The 16,088-nt window shown below is 42.6% G+C and overlaps 2 protein-coding genes across 21 annotated transcripts in view; one reads left to right on the top strand and one right to left on the bottom strand.

Moving 5' to 3' along the window:
- Window positions 1-16,088, top strand: part of PLEK (pleckstrin) — a 63,929-nt gene that overhangs the window by 25,021 nt on the left and 22,820 nt on the right. The gene's annotated exons all lie outside the window — the stretch shown is intronic.
- CNRIP1 (cannabinoid receptor interacting protein 1) lies at window positions 8,419-15,629 on the bottom strand. The gene is made up of 3 exons (XM_005504984.4): window positions 15,109-15,629; window positions 14,343-14,487; window positions 8,419-9,868 (listed from the first exon to the last, which is right to left on the bottom strand). Exons 1-3 carry the CDS (start codon window positions 15,285-15,287, stop codon window positions 9,704-9,706), a joined length of 489 nt encoding a protein of 162 aa, XP_005505041.1. The 5' UTR covers window positions 15,288-15,629; the 3' UTR covers window positions 8,419-9,703.

The raw sequence follows: 16,088 nt of genomic DNA on the forward strand, positions 1-16,088 counted from the left end.
CTGATTTTTCTAAAAGAAGCAACCATCCGGGTTAATGCTGAATGTCACTTGCTAGATTAGTAAATGGTTGTCTAGATAGAAGATTGCTTTCATTTGTGTCCTTTAATATATAATTTCAAATCTGTATTCAGTTATTTCTTTCATCCTCTAGGCCAAATTTCTTCTCAAGATTCTTTGAATTACTGTGATTTATTGTTCCTTTCCTAGTACTGTCTGGATAGCTGCTACCTTTGGTCACATGAGTGAAGTTTGTGTATGTCAGATAAATCTGGATGTAAACAGTGTTGAACTTGACATTATCAGGTTTTTCTGCTATATAAGTAAATTAAATAGAGGTGGAGGGATGGGGTGGGGATGAGCAATAGTGTGATATAACACAAGAGTCCAGGAATGGTTTAGCTTATAAATAATTGCCTTTCTGGGTGTTTTTTTCCTTAATTTTCTGAATCTTTGTTAATCCTGCATGGAAGCTGTCAGGCCTGAGCCCTCCAGAACGGTTTAGAGCTCCTGCACGTTCCCAAAATGAGAACTGCGGAAGAGATTTTAGTCTTTGCAAGAGAAAAGCTCCCTCCTGTGGAAGAGAGGAACCTCTGCAGTGACGAGGAGCAACGTCAGGGCGTAACACTGTGATGTTAAATTAGCAGGAAAAAAGGGCACAGGCTCTGTAGGTGTTTGCAGATGCAGGAATTCAAGATCATGGTCCCTGGTATTTTTTCTCAGAGCAAGGTCTTCAGATGTTGTATTGGAATTCTTTCTGAAGATGTATATCAGTTATGGCTGTTTGTGTGCGGGCAAAACTAGGTAGTTTAAATAACATAATGTGGCCACAGTGGAATCTTTAGTGTTAAAGGGGTCTAAAGCAGCTGATATTTATACAGATCTTGCTTTCAGTAGCTCTTTGCTGAAAAACCTCAGTATTTGGGGCAGTACATAGAACTTACATTACTACTTCTTTTTAAAATTGTTTTTATTTATTCCTTTCCTAAGTGTGATCATCTGTTTTGTATATTCTGAAGATCTGTACCTGCTTTTGGATCTTGCTGCAGTTGGGGGTCCTTGGTAGAAGGCTTTGCAGAGCTCAAAGCCTTGTCTGACTTGGAAAATACAACTGCAGAGGATCCAGAAAGATGAATTTGTGATGGAGAAGATGCAGCTAGAACTCATCTTTTTATCGAATTTCTGCTAGAAACAGTATTTTTACCCTTGAGCTGAATAGAGTTCATGCTTGTGATCTGAAGGTGGAAGGCTCCTGCTCATTAGCAAAACCCCAAGGCATTTACTTCCATAAATGCTGATGTTATTCCCTTGAGGATGAAGCACTTTAGAGGGGGTGGGGAGCGACAGATCGTTTAGCATCACACTGAAGATTTAAATTTACCAAGTCAGATTCATTGCCGTGTAGAGGACTGAGACAGCAGAGAGTGTGCTGAGCCACTGCGGGAAAAACGCTGAGTTTGGGTATTGGGATCCTGTTAACTGGCAAAATGCTAAATTACAATGTTGTTCAGAGCTGGCTAGGTTCTAGCTTGTGGCACACAGCAACACGGACATAACTTTGGTTACAGAAGCGTGTGATTTGGCCCATTCTTTGTGATATGTAACAGTGAAGTGCAATTTAGTTGTGTCTTTAGAAATTTATGATGTATCTGCTCATTTAGATACAGTTTGGAGTTATCTTTGAAATGGGAAATAGCTACGCAGCTACAAATTGGATGGGGAGGATTTTTCACAGGGTTTACAGATGCCTCCTGGGTTTTTGAAGTTCCTTTATGGTACATATTAATATTTCCTCTTAGTAGCACCATCTAGTGATTGCCTGGAGTATTTTTGATTGCTGCTTTTTCCTCTCTGGCAGTTCTAGGCTGGTTTCTTAAGAAATCGAAGCTTGTGTTAAGCAGTTTGTCTTGTTCTTCTTCCTCCTCTGCACCCCTTCTCCCCCTCAATACTAAACGTTTCTCATGGAAATCAAAAGAGAGGCTGAGGTCCCATGCTGAGTTGTTTTGAGTTTTATGAAATTACATATCTGAACAGAGTACAGTGCTTGAAATCAGTGTCCATAATGACAGAGAGGCTGCAATAGGAGTTTAAGCCTAATATTAGAACACCAGAGAATCCACGGGAGGTGGAAAGGAAATTAGTGTAAGTTCCATGATTTATTCTGATATACTATGAAGAACAAAAGTAAAGTAGAATTTTGACTGTGCTTTTAGTATTCACATGGCAGTGATGCCCGTGAAGCAACTGCGAGCTGGAAGAATGTTGCTTCAAATCCCTGAATCTTCAGCAGTTAATTTTCTTTTACTGGAGTGGTGGGAATTGAAATAATGCTGAAAATACAGGGGAGAAAATTGAGCAGAGCTGGGTATTTAATCTTTACTGTAATTAATGACTAATACTTAGTGCATTCTCACTTTAAACAAAGTCTTGTTTGAAAGTTTGTAGACCGTGGATGAAACAGAATGTTGCAGAGGGAAGTTCTGGTATTTCTACAGCGATTATTTAAAGTACTGGTTTGGGTTACTAGATGCAGATTGCAGTAAAGCCTTGTCCTCTTCCAGGAATCCTGCATCAAAGGGGCTGTACAGCAGGTAACTCATAACTGATCTGATGTAATATAGAGCCAGCCTACTTTTTCACAGCATCCTTATTTAGTCTTTCATTTCTATGTGGAGTAAACCAAACTTCAATTGTGGAATAGTAGGTGTTTGCATAACAGTTGTGATGAGCACATGAAAGAGAGATTTTTCTGGATTTGATACTTGAACTTGCCATTAATTTGAGTTTTGGCCCTTTTTATTTGTAAATAGTTTTTAAAACAGGACTAATGTTTAACACATTAGAATGCCTATTTTTGCATGTGCTTGCACGTGTGAACATACATATGAGTATGTGAGGTCTTGTCTCCAGAAAGCTAGAACTGGATGTTTTACTGGATGTATTGCAAAAGTGAAAACTAGGTGGCTATTTAAGTAATTGCATTGTTTGTCCATACAAATTATTGGCTTACATCAAGATTTGTAGCATGCAGAAATGAAGAACCTGAAAAATAAAATTAATACCATTTTTAGAACAAGTGAATGGGAACAGTGATAGTGAGATTTGTCTCCCAGTTTTGCTGGCCTACTTTCCACTGTCTTCACAGAGAAAACTCATATTAACTCCACACGATTTGGTGGAACTTTGTACCTGGAGTGCATTTGGCACCTTTTTAAGGTTTCTTAACCATCTTCCTCAAGGGCAGCAAAGTTCAGTGTAAGCATTGTGTATTTGTAAATAAGGCAACCAGCACATTAATATATGACTGTTGCCTTGTTCTTATAGACAAAATGTTGCAAGCATCTTGAACAGTGTTCAGTCTGCAATAGAACCAAAAGGCACATGAAGGCGTTTTGTTTTAATGGTGTTAAACCTGTGGAGTGCAGTCACGTATTTTCCACACAGAACAGGGATGACTGCGGTTGTATTTTCACACAGTGGTATTTCCTGCATTTGTTCAGCTTGCCTGTAGTGTAGTATTTAAGCAGAGAAGTATCTCTGAAGCCACAAGTAAAAATAATACAGTTAATTACCACCTTCCCCCCTCAAAAACAAACAAAACCACCACCAACTTTAGTCTAAATATTCTATACATAGAGTTGGCCAGGGCTTGTTCTCTGCCATAAGTCTGAAATGTGGAAGTACCTTAGGTGAATCTGTTGGCATAGCAACTTAGACTGAGCAGGAGAGTGCCATCGTAGTCAGAAAATAGTGTACATTGTGATGTTATTGCTTGCTGCTGCCATTTCTCTGCAGAAAATGCCCTCTGGGGTTCACTCGCGATGATTCAGTTCAAGCTTCTGAGAACATTTGGTCCCTGTAGCATGTACGCTGAAGCTGAATGTAGATGTTGCTGCCGATGTCACAGTCACTCCCATACAGCAGATGGCACCTGACCTTGTGGTTACCATGCTGAGAATGGGCAGAAGGTCCATCTTACCTCCAACACAGTCATATGGTTCTTGCCTGCGCTGCCTTCATCATCATCAACTGGAAATGTATTATTCTCTCAGGATTGTTCAAAGGCTGCAGAAGTTACTGGATGGGATACCAGCCTGTTCCTGGCAATTTGCGATAAAGGGAGTGGGAGTATCTGTTCTCTGGGGGAGGGAAACAAACAATAGCATGTGAAGCACTTGTATATGGCAGCATTGAGGCTTAATTTTGTCCAAACGAGGACAAACAAAATATCAAAGCCTTACACTTGGTTGATGCAGATGTGCTGTTATGAATTATTTTTTTAATTTAAGATTTTGGGTATCAAAATTGATGGAAAAGCTGTCGTTGCTTTTAAGCCTTGTCTCCGATGGAGGTCTGTGTGCCCATACCTGAGTGGTGCAGCTCACTGCAGTCAAAAGAACATAAGCTCCAGCGATTGCAGTGGGAGAACTGGCAAAAGCTTATGATTCTTCAGCTGTGTGTATCTTAATGTACAGAGAAGTTCAGTGAGTTTTAGAGCACAGTGGGGAAAAAAATCTATGTAGTTGTGTGAGTTCTTGAGCACTGTAGTGGCAGATCGAATCATGGAATAGAATCATTTTGGTTGGAGGACATCCTCAAAATCATCAAGTCAAACCATAATCCAACTTTAGCACTAAACCATGTCCGTAAGAACCTCATCTATATGCCTTTTAAACACGTCCAGGACCTCCACCCTTGGCCATCAGCAGTTCTTTCTGTAGTCCAACTTAAGTTTTTTTTAGTATCTGGTCATTTTCTTCTCATTTCTAGTTGGGATACAGCTAAAATCCCTGTGAATTTATTCTGCAGGAAGAGGCAGAGAAGGTTATATATAATGTATAAGGTCAGTCGTGGGATTATCCTTCCTGAGTGCACAGAACTAAGATGTGTCAACTAATAAGAGAAACAGTCAACAACTTTGAGGCAGGGGCAGAGAAAGCAAGGCAGAGAGGACCGGTTTGGCTCTTCTGGGTTAATTCAGCCTTGTCTTCCTGAGGCTGAAATCCGGGGCTCACAGGGATTTGAAGCCTTAAACGCTGGTGTCAGGGAGAGGGGAAAAGGAAGCGATCCATGGAATGCCGGTGAAAGCTGCCAAGCATGCAGCAGGGAAGGCCCATGGGCAGGAGCACCTGTCTCTCCTAGCCAAAAATCTGGATTAGCTGCACTAATGGGACTTTCCAGCCATGGCTTGGGAGCTTTGTAGAGCTAAGGGAAAACATGAGTGTTGTGAGACTCATTATACTGGTGCTTTGTGGTTTGGGGTTGACGCAGCTATTCAGGCAACTCTCAGTGTTTTGGACTGTGAAAGCCACAGCACTTGTTTCAGGTCTCACAAAGAGGTTTGCATTTATGGTGTGCCAGGCCATTCTTTAATCAAAGCTTTACATGGAGACTGTAGAAGAATAGAACTGTTCAACATAGCACATGCATCAACATTTCCCATAGCAAGGGAGGCAGGTGCTCTTAACTAAATGGAAACCAACCTCTGCTGGCACGTGAAAGCCTTGTATTACAAAACTTACAGCTTCATTTTACAGAAGTTCTATTCGTATCTTTTATAGGAAGAATGTAAGAAACAAGGTTTTCTGATAGTCCGTTACTCTGGAATCACTAAGGATCTCTCTGCATCTGCAAAACAATTGACAGAGCCTCAGCTGAAGCCAGTGAAACCTCCCAAACTTGAGTTAGGGCATGGAGACTTTAGCAGTATCGTTTCTTTTTAAGATACAGTCAAATGGGAGGAGATAACAAAACCTGTAGTAGCTGTGCTAAACATAAAACCTCTTGCAAACTCTAGTGATCTAATACAAGCCTCATGCAGGATCGCAGCTGTAGTAATCATGACTAATAACTTGCTCTTGGATCCTTTTACTCAGCAGTCTGAAAGTGGTAACTGCTACCTAAATATAGTGAAAAAGTGACTCTGAAAGATTATGTGTATTTGTTTCAGTCTCTATCATGAAAATGAAAGCTGGACACTTCATGAGAAAAATGTTGAAGTCTCTCATATAAAAGCCCTCAGATATGAGTGCTTTGCAATTTCAGCTGGGTTGACACATTGTCAGCATTTTTTGACGTTGTGATGGATAAAAATTAACATGTATTTAAGCTTGGTGTATTGTGTCCTGTTCTCGGTTTTGCAGTTCTATCCCGAAATGGAAACACTAATTAGAAAAAAGGTGTGTAAAGAACAAGCTTGGCTGGAAATTACATGCTGCTGACTGAATAATGTATCAGACTGTCATAGCAACAGTTTTGTAGTGACTCAAGCTTTATGAATATTTACTAGAGTTGTCCTGGATGGAAGAAATTCAAAACATTGCTTTCAGAGAACTGCTAAAGTCTTGGGTCTCCTTTACTGGGAGCAAATGTTTGCTGTGTTAAGCACTTGTTGTGCAAGGGGAAGTTGATGGGACTGTTTTGCTTTACACGCACAGAGTATCAGTGCTGTCATCTGCGGTGGTGTGGGTACTCAACAAATATCTCATGAATAATCTTTTATTTAGGCAGAAATAATGCAAAGCTATCAAGCCACACTTCTCTCTGCTTAAATTACATCTAGGAGAGAAGCATACAGCAGCTGGTAATCACAGAATCACAGAATGCTAGAGATTGGAAGGGACCTCGAAAGATCATCCAGTCCAATCCCCCCCCAGAGCAGGAACACCCAGATGAGGTTACACAGGAAGGTGTCCAGGCGGGTTTGAATGTCTCCAGAGAAGGAGACTCCACAACCCCCCTGGGCAGCCTGTTCCAGTGTCTGTCACCCTCACTATGAAGAAGTTTCTTCTCAAATTTAAATGGAACCTCCTGTGTTCCAGTTTATACCCATTACCCCTTGTCCTGTAATTGGTTGTCACTGAGAAGAGCCTGGCTCCATCCTCGTGCCACTCACCCTTTATATATCTATAAACATTAGTGAGGTCACCCCTCAGTCTCCTCCAAGCTCAAGAGCCCCAGCTCCCTCAGCCTTTCCTCATAAGGGAGATGCTCCACTCCCTTCATCATCTTTGTTGCCCTGTGCTGGACTCTCTCCAGCAGTTCCCTGTCCTTCTGGAGCTGAGGGGCCCAGAACTGGACACAATATCCAGATGTGGTCTCACCAGGGCAGAGTAGAGGGGAAGGAGAACATCTCTGGCCTGCTAACCACCTCACTTCTAATCCACCCCAGGATGCCATTGGCCTTCCTGGCCACAAGGGCACAAATGCCATTTACACCTTCCCCACAATAAGCTGTTGACCTGTCCTCATCCTTTCTATCGCTGCTGCTGTCTGTGAAAGCCAAGCTGTGGTCCTGGGCAGCAATATTCACTCAGGTTATGGAGCCTGCAAGACACTGGCTGTTTCTCCTTATAAAAGCAACTCCCTCCATCTGCAGGCTCTTCCTTGATCACCCACTCAGCTGAATTTCAGCTGAATTGCTACAAGGCTTGCTAGGACCTGAGAAAACTGCTGCCCTATTTGGCATGAATATGAGCATGAGTATTTACCTTGGGAAAGCTGTGCTTCCAGGTAGCTTAGAATAATAGCCCTCCCGTGCCAGAAAAAGCCTGGATTTAATCATTGCAACATTTCTAAAATGCTGGAGAGCTATGACATTGTGGGCCAAGGATATCATAGAAGCTGAACTCAAAGTGAAGGTCTGTCTTACATGCTTTAATTTTACCAGGACAGAAGTTTCTCTGTGAATTTATGTATCATACATATTTTTTGTTGATGTGCTCTCAGTTCACATGTACAAACAAGATAAACCAAAGTATGCCAATTGTTGCAGAATAAAATTGCAGAGATATAACTGACTGACAGCTGGAAATCTGGTATCATTGATGCCTGTTATCTGGAAACTTCTGCCAAAGTGCTGACAACACCACTTCTGTCTGCAGTATAGATTTAATTTGAATTTGGTCTGTTGATTTTTTTCACTTTGAAGAATTATTTCTGTAGTTTAGGAGAAGTCCATGAAAGAAGTTAATGCAGATTGTTTCTAGGATTTCATCTTAGTTAAGTTTTCCTGGGTAACATGCAGCTGGCTAGCTCACCATTCCTGTGGTGTGTTACATCAGTTTTACTGTCAGAAATCTGCAAGCAGTCAAGCTTTTTGATTAGTAATTCAATGGAGGAAAATATTTATTTGGTATTTTGCTTTTGTCCTAAATCTCTACTTTCCACACTATGTTAGCGCAACAAAATGCGGGTGAGTTTTATCAATGAGCTCTACGGAGTGTTTGTCACATCATCTGTCTGCATTCTGGCATGTTGGATCTGTATTTTCTTGAAACAGTAGCTTTGGGTAAAGAACGTAAGATAATTTGGTCTGGATTCTCAGAAAGCACTGTGTACCCTCTGCTGTCCAACTTTCTGAAACCACTGCCCATTTGATACATTACTTTCAACTCATTTAGATGGTCATACTAGAAAAGAAATTGTTTAAGTCCTTTATTACAAAGATCAAAAGTCATAGTTACCATTTACATACACAATTTACAAATTATTCACAAAAGGAATAACAGATATGCAAGAACCGACAGCTTCAACCCAAGTTGGGGATAGGACAGTGTATCTATTTCCCTGCTTTATTTACTGGAAGAAAAGATATGTTTATTTTTCATTCTCTGTATGTGTTAAACACTGATCTAGTGTTTATGTATTAATAGCACCTTTAGTCATAACCATGCAAATGCTTACATGTTTATCTTTATTTGAAAGAGTGCAATGCATGTTATAAGCCTGCACTGGGAGCTGTACTCTTCACACTGCTGTTTGTTGGTCAGAAATCCTGTTGATTTTGGTAAAATAAAGTAGTCAGGCTTGAAAAAGTTGATGTGTAGGATTTCACTGATTAGAGCAATGTGTCATTAAAACAAAAACGGAGATTACTGTCAGAACTCTAAGAACTCAACTAAGTATGGCTGCTATATCTTTCAAGAATACTCTATGAACTTCGGATAATAGCCATGTTGTTAGATGTCTTAGATGCCACAACTGATTTATTGTGTTACCTTTATTCAGGTTAGCATGTTTTATACTGTTTCCTAGAGCTATTTCAGAGACTGGAAAACTTAACAAAGAATCCTTTGAGAGACTGGATAAATTAGCAAACTTTGCAGAATACCTTACAGCACTTAACAAAAGGGAAAATGAGTTTCCACATCCCTTGGTATGAAAGCACAATATCAACAGTGCAGTAGCTGCCATTTCGCTAAACCTACAAATATCCATAATTTGCACTTTTTGCTGTCCACTGGGATAACATGTTTGACAAAATGCTTGAAGGAGCACACCGATTTAGGAGAAGATACAAATACAGAAATCACCAATGTGATGTTGTATCCAAATTCTAAGCAATAAAGCAAAACACTTCACAAAAGTTGATATGTCTAGTGGAACTGTTTAGCTGGCATAAGCCAAATACTTATGACACTATTATGATGATACAACTTTCTACCCAGCTATGAAATACTCTTTTATCATGAACTTTACAGTATTTGCAGGGTGACAGATAAAGAACATTGCAGATGCCATGGTAAACTTAAAATACTGTAATAGGCAAAGATTTCAGTGGCACCACCTGTATGTACAATGTAGTTGTTGGAACCTTATGGAACAAAACAAGGTTACAGCATGCCTTTGTTAAGGCTTCTTGCTGGTTTAGAAAGGTAGATTTCTCTTTAGGGAGATTGTCCAGCAGTAGTGGTTTCACATCTCTTCAGTGGAAGGTCTCTTTATTGATCCACATCAGGCTGCGCGTTTCATTTGGTTTGCATTCGTACTCAATACTGCCAAAACTGTTTCCCCATTGGCAATGATCTCGTTTGTGGTAGTTGTAGAATTTCACTTGCCAGACTGTTTCAAAAACACCAATGTCCTTAAACTGCAAGGAAGAGGGAATATCAGTATTAGTGAGCTCTCTCTTACTGAGAAACAATACTTATGAAACTGTGGAATGTAAAACAGCTGATATAAGCGCTATTGTTCCTCAACTCAATAAATCAAAAGATCTGTAAAGCCTGTTCTAGCAGTCACAAAGTCTTCTATGCTTAGGCATACATAAAGCATAGCTCTCCTTGTACTGTCCTCTGGCGCTTACATCTGGGAAAGGCAAGGGAGTAAAAATGTTGAAGTTCCCATATGGATAAATGTTACTAACAACCAGAATCAAAGCTATAATCCTTCTTAAGATGGCCCAGCAGTAGCTGGCCTGATGATTGCCAAGTGGCTTGTGTATACTGTAGATCCTATAGCAGTAATCTGTAACGATACAGGCCATTGCTTCACCTTTATACCATGCCTAGAGGCTGCAGTTAGGATTGAGAGGATTCCTTCTTTTGCTCAGTTTGAAATCTTTAACATCTCTGTATTTTATAGCCTTGTGTACGCGGCTTCTGGACTGAGACATGCTGCTCTTAGACCACTTATTCCTTCCCTGGTATTTTGTTCTGCTTTTTGCATGAAACTTAAGCAAAAGAAGCTCTTTGTGCATTTCTGTAATTGCTAGTTGGACTGTGATAGTGCAGCTTTTCAGACTTACATAGCAGTAACACAAGCTAGGAAGGAGATAATCAGTGTGTTTAGCAGTTAAGTGTCTAATATAGTGAAGGAGAAGTGAGACATTGACTGCACGGTGTGTGATTGTGCTTGTAGCTTTGATGTGAATGAGACTATGGCTATAGTGAGTTCTGTATAATTTGTTTGGTTTTTTTTTAAGCCTGTGTTAGACTCTCTTACAACATCAGTAAAACCTTATGCCTGAGGCTTTCCAGGATATATTATGATTTCATTTATTATGCTGATGTAAAATTTGAGTTCCTGTGCCTTGAGACCTTGCAGAGAATCTGAAGTGTGGGTGTGAAACCCATGTGTGTTGCTGCTGGTCCCAGCGGTATGGCTTGGTGACTATGTTGCTAGAAGGTAGTGGATTCAGCGCTACTGAATCCAGCACTGTTCTTCAACGCTTTTTCCTTTTAAATATTTCCGTCACTCACTTCGCTTGACTGTTTTCCATTCCCATCATGTGCCTGGGAGCTGACCTTTGATCATCTGCCTATTATAATCATACTTGCAAAGTCAGTCCGAAAGGCCTTTTACATAGTGACTCTTCTTGAATTACAGTCAGAGCTTTCTGTATCCAGTTTTCTCAGAAGGACATGTATTTTTTAATCCAAGATGTGGCTTATAAGATGCTGCTGAATAATGGACATTGCTTTAAACCTTCCCCCAGTCCAATGTTATAACTTAAATTTAGCCTTGACAACAGCAGGAGTTGCTGTGTGCTGTTAGTGGAAGGTTTTTATTTGGCTGCAGTTCCAAGTGTTACCTTCAAGGAGTAGCTGAAATATTTCTGCTGCTTCCTTTGACAAAGAGAGATTCAGATGTACAGGCTACTGTATCTCTCCCAGCAACTAAAACCTTAATTAAGGATTTTTTTACTATCTTTGGTAGTAATCCTGACACACTCATAATACTAGATAGTAAAGGTTAAGCACATTGGATATTTCTGTGCACAATCCACACAGAGGAATTGTCAGAGGGGAGCATCAGACACTGTCAGTCTGGAAACCGAGGAAGAAAAGGCATTTCTAATATCCTTTGTAGAAGGTGATGTGATACAAGAGCAGTATTTCATTTCATTAATGTATGGAGGATCTGAATTTCAACAAGATAGAGGAAGAAAACAAGTTCTGTCTTCCTCCAGTGACCCAGTTTACTGAGCTACCCTGAGTAGTTTGATTGCTGTGGATTTCCAGGAGAAGAAAAGAATTAATTGCAGAGCTTTTCTACCACCATGTGTATCTCCACCAGCCAGTACTTAGCATATGCAGCAGCTCTGTGGTGTAATGAGTGTTCTGCATCCTCGGGGCTTCCCTGAATTCCCGGAGCTCCTGCATCAGAATCCTCGCTCCTCTACTGGGCCTATATATGGGTATCCCCAGGGAGGAGAGGTGGCCCAAGTCTGTAGGTCAAGCTTAGAAGCTTATTTCCCTGCCTGCTAGTCTCTGTCATCCAGTGCTATAGGCATGAATATTTATATAGTTATTATTATATAGTTATTTAATCACCACGTCTGAATTGGCATGCTAGGATGATTTGATGGCTATTTATTTCTGGGAATAGAAGTCTAGCTTCTTTATTCAATCTTAGACCAAGAATAAAATGAGACCCAAAAAGAGGTTTCTAATTTAGTTCAGACCATTTGCTAGACAGTTTAGCAGTTTCTGGATAGAGTGTGTAACTGAGTGTTCAGGTAACAGAAATATCCTCAGATTCTGGAATTCAGAAACAGGGTTGTTGTTTTATGTGTATAAACTATGGCTGTAACAGGTCAGATGTCTACTAGCCAGTCAAAGTAGGAGCATAAACAATTATTTGCTTAGAGTTTTAAAGCACATGGGGAGATAAATTCTTATGGGCCTTTATGGGCCTTCTGTCTTTCAGGTGTTAGATTGGCAGTATGAGACTAGTTTTTAACTGCAGGACTGACCTCACAATCTACAGGTTATTTCAGAAAGATGGACCCAGTTTCAAGTGATAGTGATTTCAAATTGGGTCCATCTTTTTGAAATACCCTGTATTTGTATTGTGAATTCACTTTTTATGCCTTAAATAGTGTCCTTATCTCCCTAGGATGCATCAGGATCCTGCCTGTTCTAGAAAAGGAAGTGGAGGCAGAAGTTCCTCCTAGTTGGAGGAAGTAGGAAAATGTAAAACTGTGTGCAATAACCCAGTTTTGATGATTCGGGAAGTAGGTACTAGAAGCAGTTTTCAGACTGGGGTATCTGAAACTGGTTCCCTAAATCTGTTATGGTTCTGTCTAGCTAAGCAGCTAAATGATGAGTTAAACATGTAAATCCCTGTTGAGTTGCCTATATTTAATACTTAGAAGTATCAATTGTGAGCATTTAAGCCTGTGCTGAAGAACCTATCTATCAAGATCAGATTTTAAAAGGGGCTGAGGACCTGCTTAATGCTCAAAAATCCTATTAGCTTCATGGTTAATATCCCAGGATTTGATTTGTAAAAGCAACTGTTTGGACAAATGTGACAACTCATTCTGATGCTGCAATGAACCATCTCAGAGCCTGTATCTGAAAATCAGACCCTTCTTGCATTTCTTGGAATTACTTCATTTGTGATTTGATTTGATTTGGTTTTCTCCATAAGAAAAGATAAACTTCCAGATTACCAGAGTTCACATCAGTGCTACACTTAAGGGTGGAGGTCGCTATCAGAATAGCGATGCCATAGTCAAAGCAGCTGATTTTTTGGGAGCGCTGCCATTTCACCTCCTAGCCTAAGGGCATTGTGAAATATAACTGCAATACTCAACAGTGGCATCCAGCAGCCCTGTCCTGCTGGTTGGGAAGTCATATTGGTGTTTGGTTTTCCTAGGTGTTAAAAGGAGGTGACTATATAGAAAAGCAATCAATGTGGATAAATACTTCGGAGTAGTCTTATTAACCTAAGATTATGAAGTGGTAACTGTTAATGTGATGTGGGCCTCCAAAATTAAGTTGAGCATGCTGTATTTATTAGAAACACCAAGTGGTGATGCTACAGTTCTTACTCAGAAAGGGATTGCCGTGCTAAATGATGATTCCAGAAAAAAATAGTGAAGATAAAGATCAAGATGAAATCTTGCATGCAGTGACCAAATGTGAGAAAAAGCTGAAATCTGGTGGGCTTGGCGAGGTCCTAAAACTGTGTAAGTTGGAACAGGCCCTTAAGAGAGCTTCAGGTGAAGATGACTTACTACCCCATTTCCATAGAATAAACAGCAGGAATCCCTCACAACTACTATGAGGAGAGGGAAAAAACCCCAAACAACAAAACCAAAGCTGTAACAAAACAAATCTCCCTCTGCACATAAGTGCACCGCCCAAAGAGTGCTGTGAAAATCTGCCTGCTGCTCTTTGTGTCTTCTGTTAGCTCTGCTCCTGGCTGGAGCTTTTGTCATCTCACATTGAGGCCATGGCATATACTGATTCTGGCCCTTGGACATTTTCTTTTTGTTTGGGATGGGAAGCCCCTTGAATAAGAATTTAGCTTTGTGGATGCAGAAGAGGTGGGTGGTTCAGCTCATATTTCTTTCTGCTGCAGCACCCCAAAGGGCTTTGCAGGTCTCTAGAAATCCCACAACTGCTTCCTGGCCTTTGCTGCTCCATTGGCTTGCCCTTGGGAAGCAGGGCTTGTGTTTTCCAGCTACATCTGACCAGCAGTCCTACTGACACAAAGCAAAGAGAAGGGCAGCAGCTGTGATCAGACTGTGCCCTGGAATTTTTCCCTCTCTGGGATTTGACCCCCTCCTGCCTTCCCTTGCCTTTCCACGCCAGGCTTGGAGAACCACATACCTGCATGTTGACCTGGATGGGCTGTCTCTCCCCGCTCTTGGTGTGGGCCACACCTTCTGTGTCATAGATCCCTGTGTAAGAAGCCACCTGTGCATCTCTCGATTTCTCTTCCAGTGGGACACTGACACCCCCGATGCCCATTGTCCTGAAAAAGAGATAGGATCCAGCCTTTCATCAGCCCTGCATGTCTCCTTCCCTGGCAGCTTAGAGCCAGTGTGTGGGCTTGCAGCCTGGCAGCCTCTGTGCTGAGGGATGCTCCAGGGATTTTAGCAGACCTGGAGGTGCTGCTGACTCACAAAGACTCCTGAAAAAATGTCGGGGCTCTGCGGTCACCCAGGGGAGGTGTAGAAAGGAAAGGCAGGAAGGATCTGATCTCAAGTCTGTGCTTTGCCCTGCTCCAGTGAGGCTTGGACGTGGTGCATCCCTGACATGCCAGGTTGTAGGGGCTCTTTCCTCTGCCTCCAGGGCAAACTGCAGGGAAGGAGGGGGAAAAGGATGTGGGGAGAGATGGGGATACAGATGGGGAGAGAGAGGGAAGGAAGCAACTCCCAAACGTGGCCTCTCTCCCAAGCCAGCTGAGCAAAGCAGTGGGAACAGCTGGCCAGGGATGCAGAAACGGGGCCACCAAAGCAAAAGGGCAGGGAGCGAGAAATCACGGAAACTCCGTGCTGTCAGTCTGCCAGGAAAAAATATTAAACCTCTATAAATAAAGCAGCAGGGAAGGGAGGGCCGGGGGAGCCGCCCCGAGCAGGGAGGCTGCACTTACGTGGCCTGGACGGTGCCGGGCCGAATGGCCACCTCGATCTTGTACTTGGCTCCGGTCAGCAGCTTGATGGTGCGGTTCTGGCCGAAGCGCTGCCCATCCACCTTGAAATAGACCGCCCCGTCGTTGGGCTGGATTTTGAGGGAGACGCTGATTTTCACGAGGTTGGGGATGTCGCCCATCGCTTGTCGCCGGGGGATGGGGCGGCTGCGGGCTCTGCGCTCGTCTCGCCCCCTCCGCGGAAAGCGGCTGGTTGGGAGAGGAGAGCGAGGCTGCGATGGAGAGGAAGAGGAGGAGGGAGGAGGAAGAGGAGGGGCTGCCGGATCCCAGGCAGCCCAGCCCTTCCCAAAAGCAGCGGATGATATATTTGTTTTTTTTGTTGCCGGTTGTTGTTGTTTTTTCCTTCCCTTAATCGCTGCATCTGGGCAGTGGATCCTCGCTCTCCGCCCCCCCCGCCCTATATCCCGGGTGGGTGCACATTTGCAGCTGCTGAGATTGCAGCCGGTTTCCAGGGAGTTAATCCGTCCCCGATTACTGCAGCGCTAATCGCGCCGTTCCACGGAGGGGAGCACGGGGGCGCCGGGCCGGACCAGGCGGGCGCCGCCGTTCAGCACCACGGGCGCGGACAGCGCCGCGGGCAGGGAGCGCCCACCGGGCTCGGCCGCTGAAGGGCAGCGCCCCGGGGCGGGCGGGAGGATCCCCGGGGGAACCCCCCTTCAAATCACCCTGCTGAGCCCCTCACCGAGGGCTGGCTGAGCCCTCCCTGATGGGCTGAAGCATCTGGGAGCCAGAGCAGCCTGAGAGGGAGGGAAGGGCAGAGGGTTCAGGTTTTCTGGTGGGAATTTTTATTGATCACCCTATTGCAATCTTATTTTAACAGAAAAAAGTCAAACACGCCACTGTAATTGCAGTGTCAGACCAAAATCTCGTTTCTTTAAGTCTGATGCTACTCTTTTCCTATGGTTGGTACTATTTCTTCAAGA

The sequence above is a fragment of the Columba livia genome, chromosome 3, assembly GCF_036013475.1.
Source record: "Columba livia isolate bColLiv1 breed racing homer chromosome 3, bColLiv1.pat.W.v2, whole genome shotgun sequence".
Classification (NCBI taxonomy): domain Eukaryota; kingdom Metazoa; phylum Chordata; class Aves; order Columbiformes; family Columbidae; genus Columba; species Columba livia.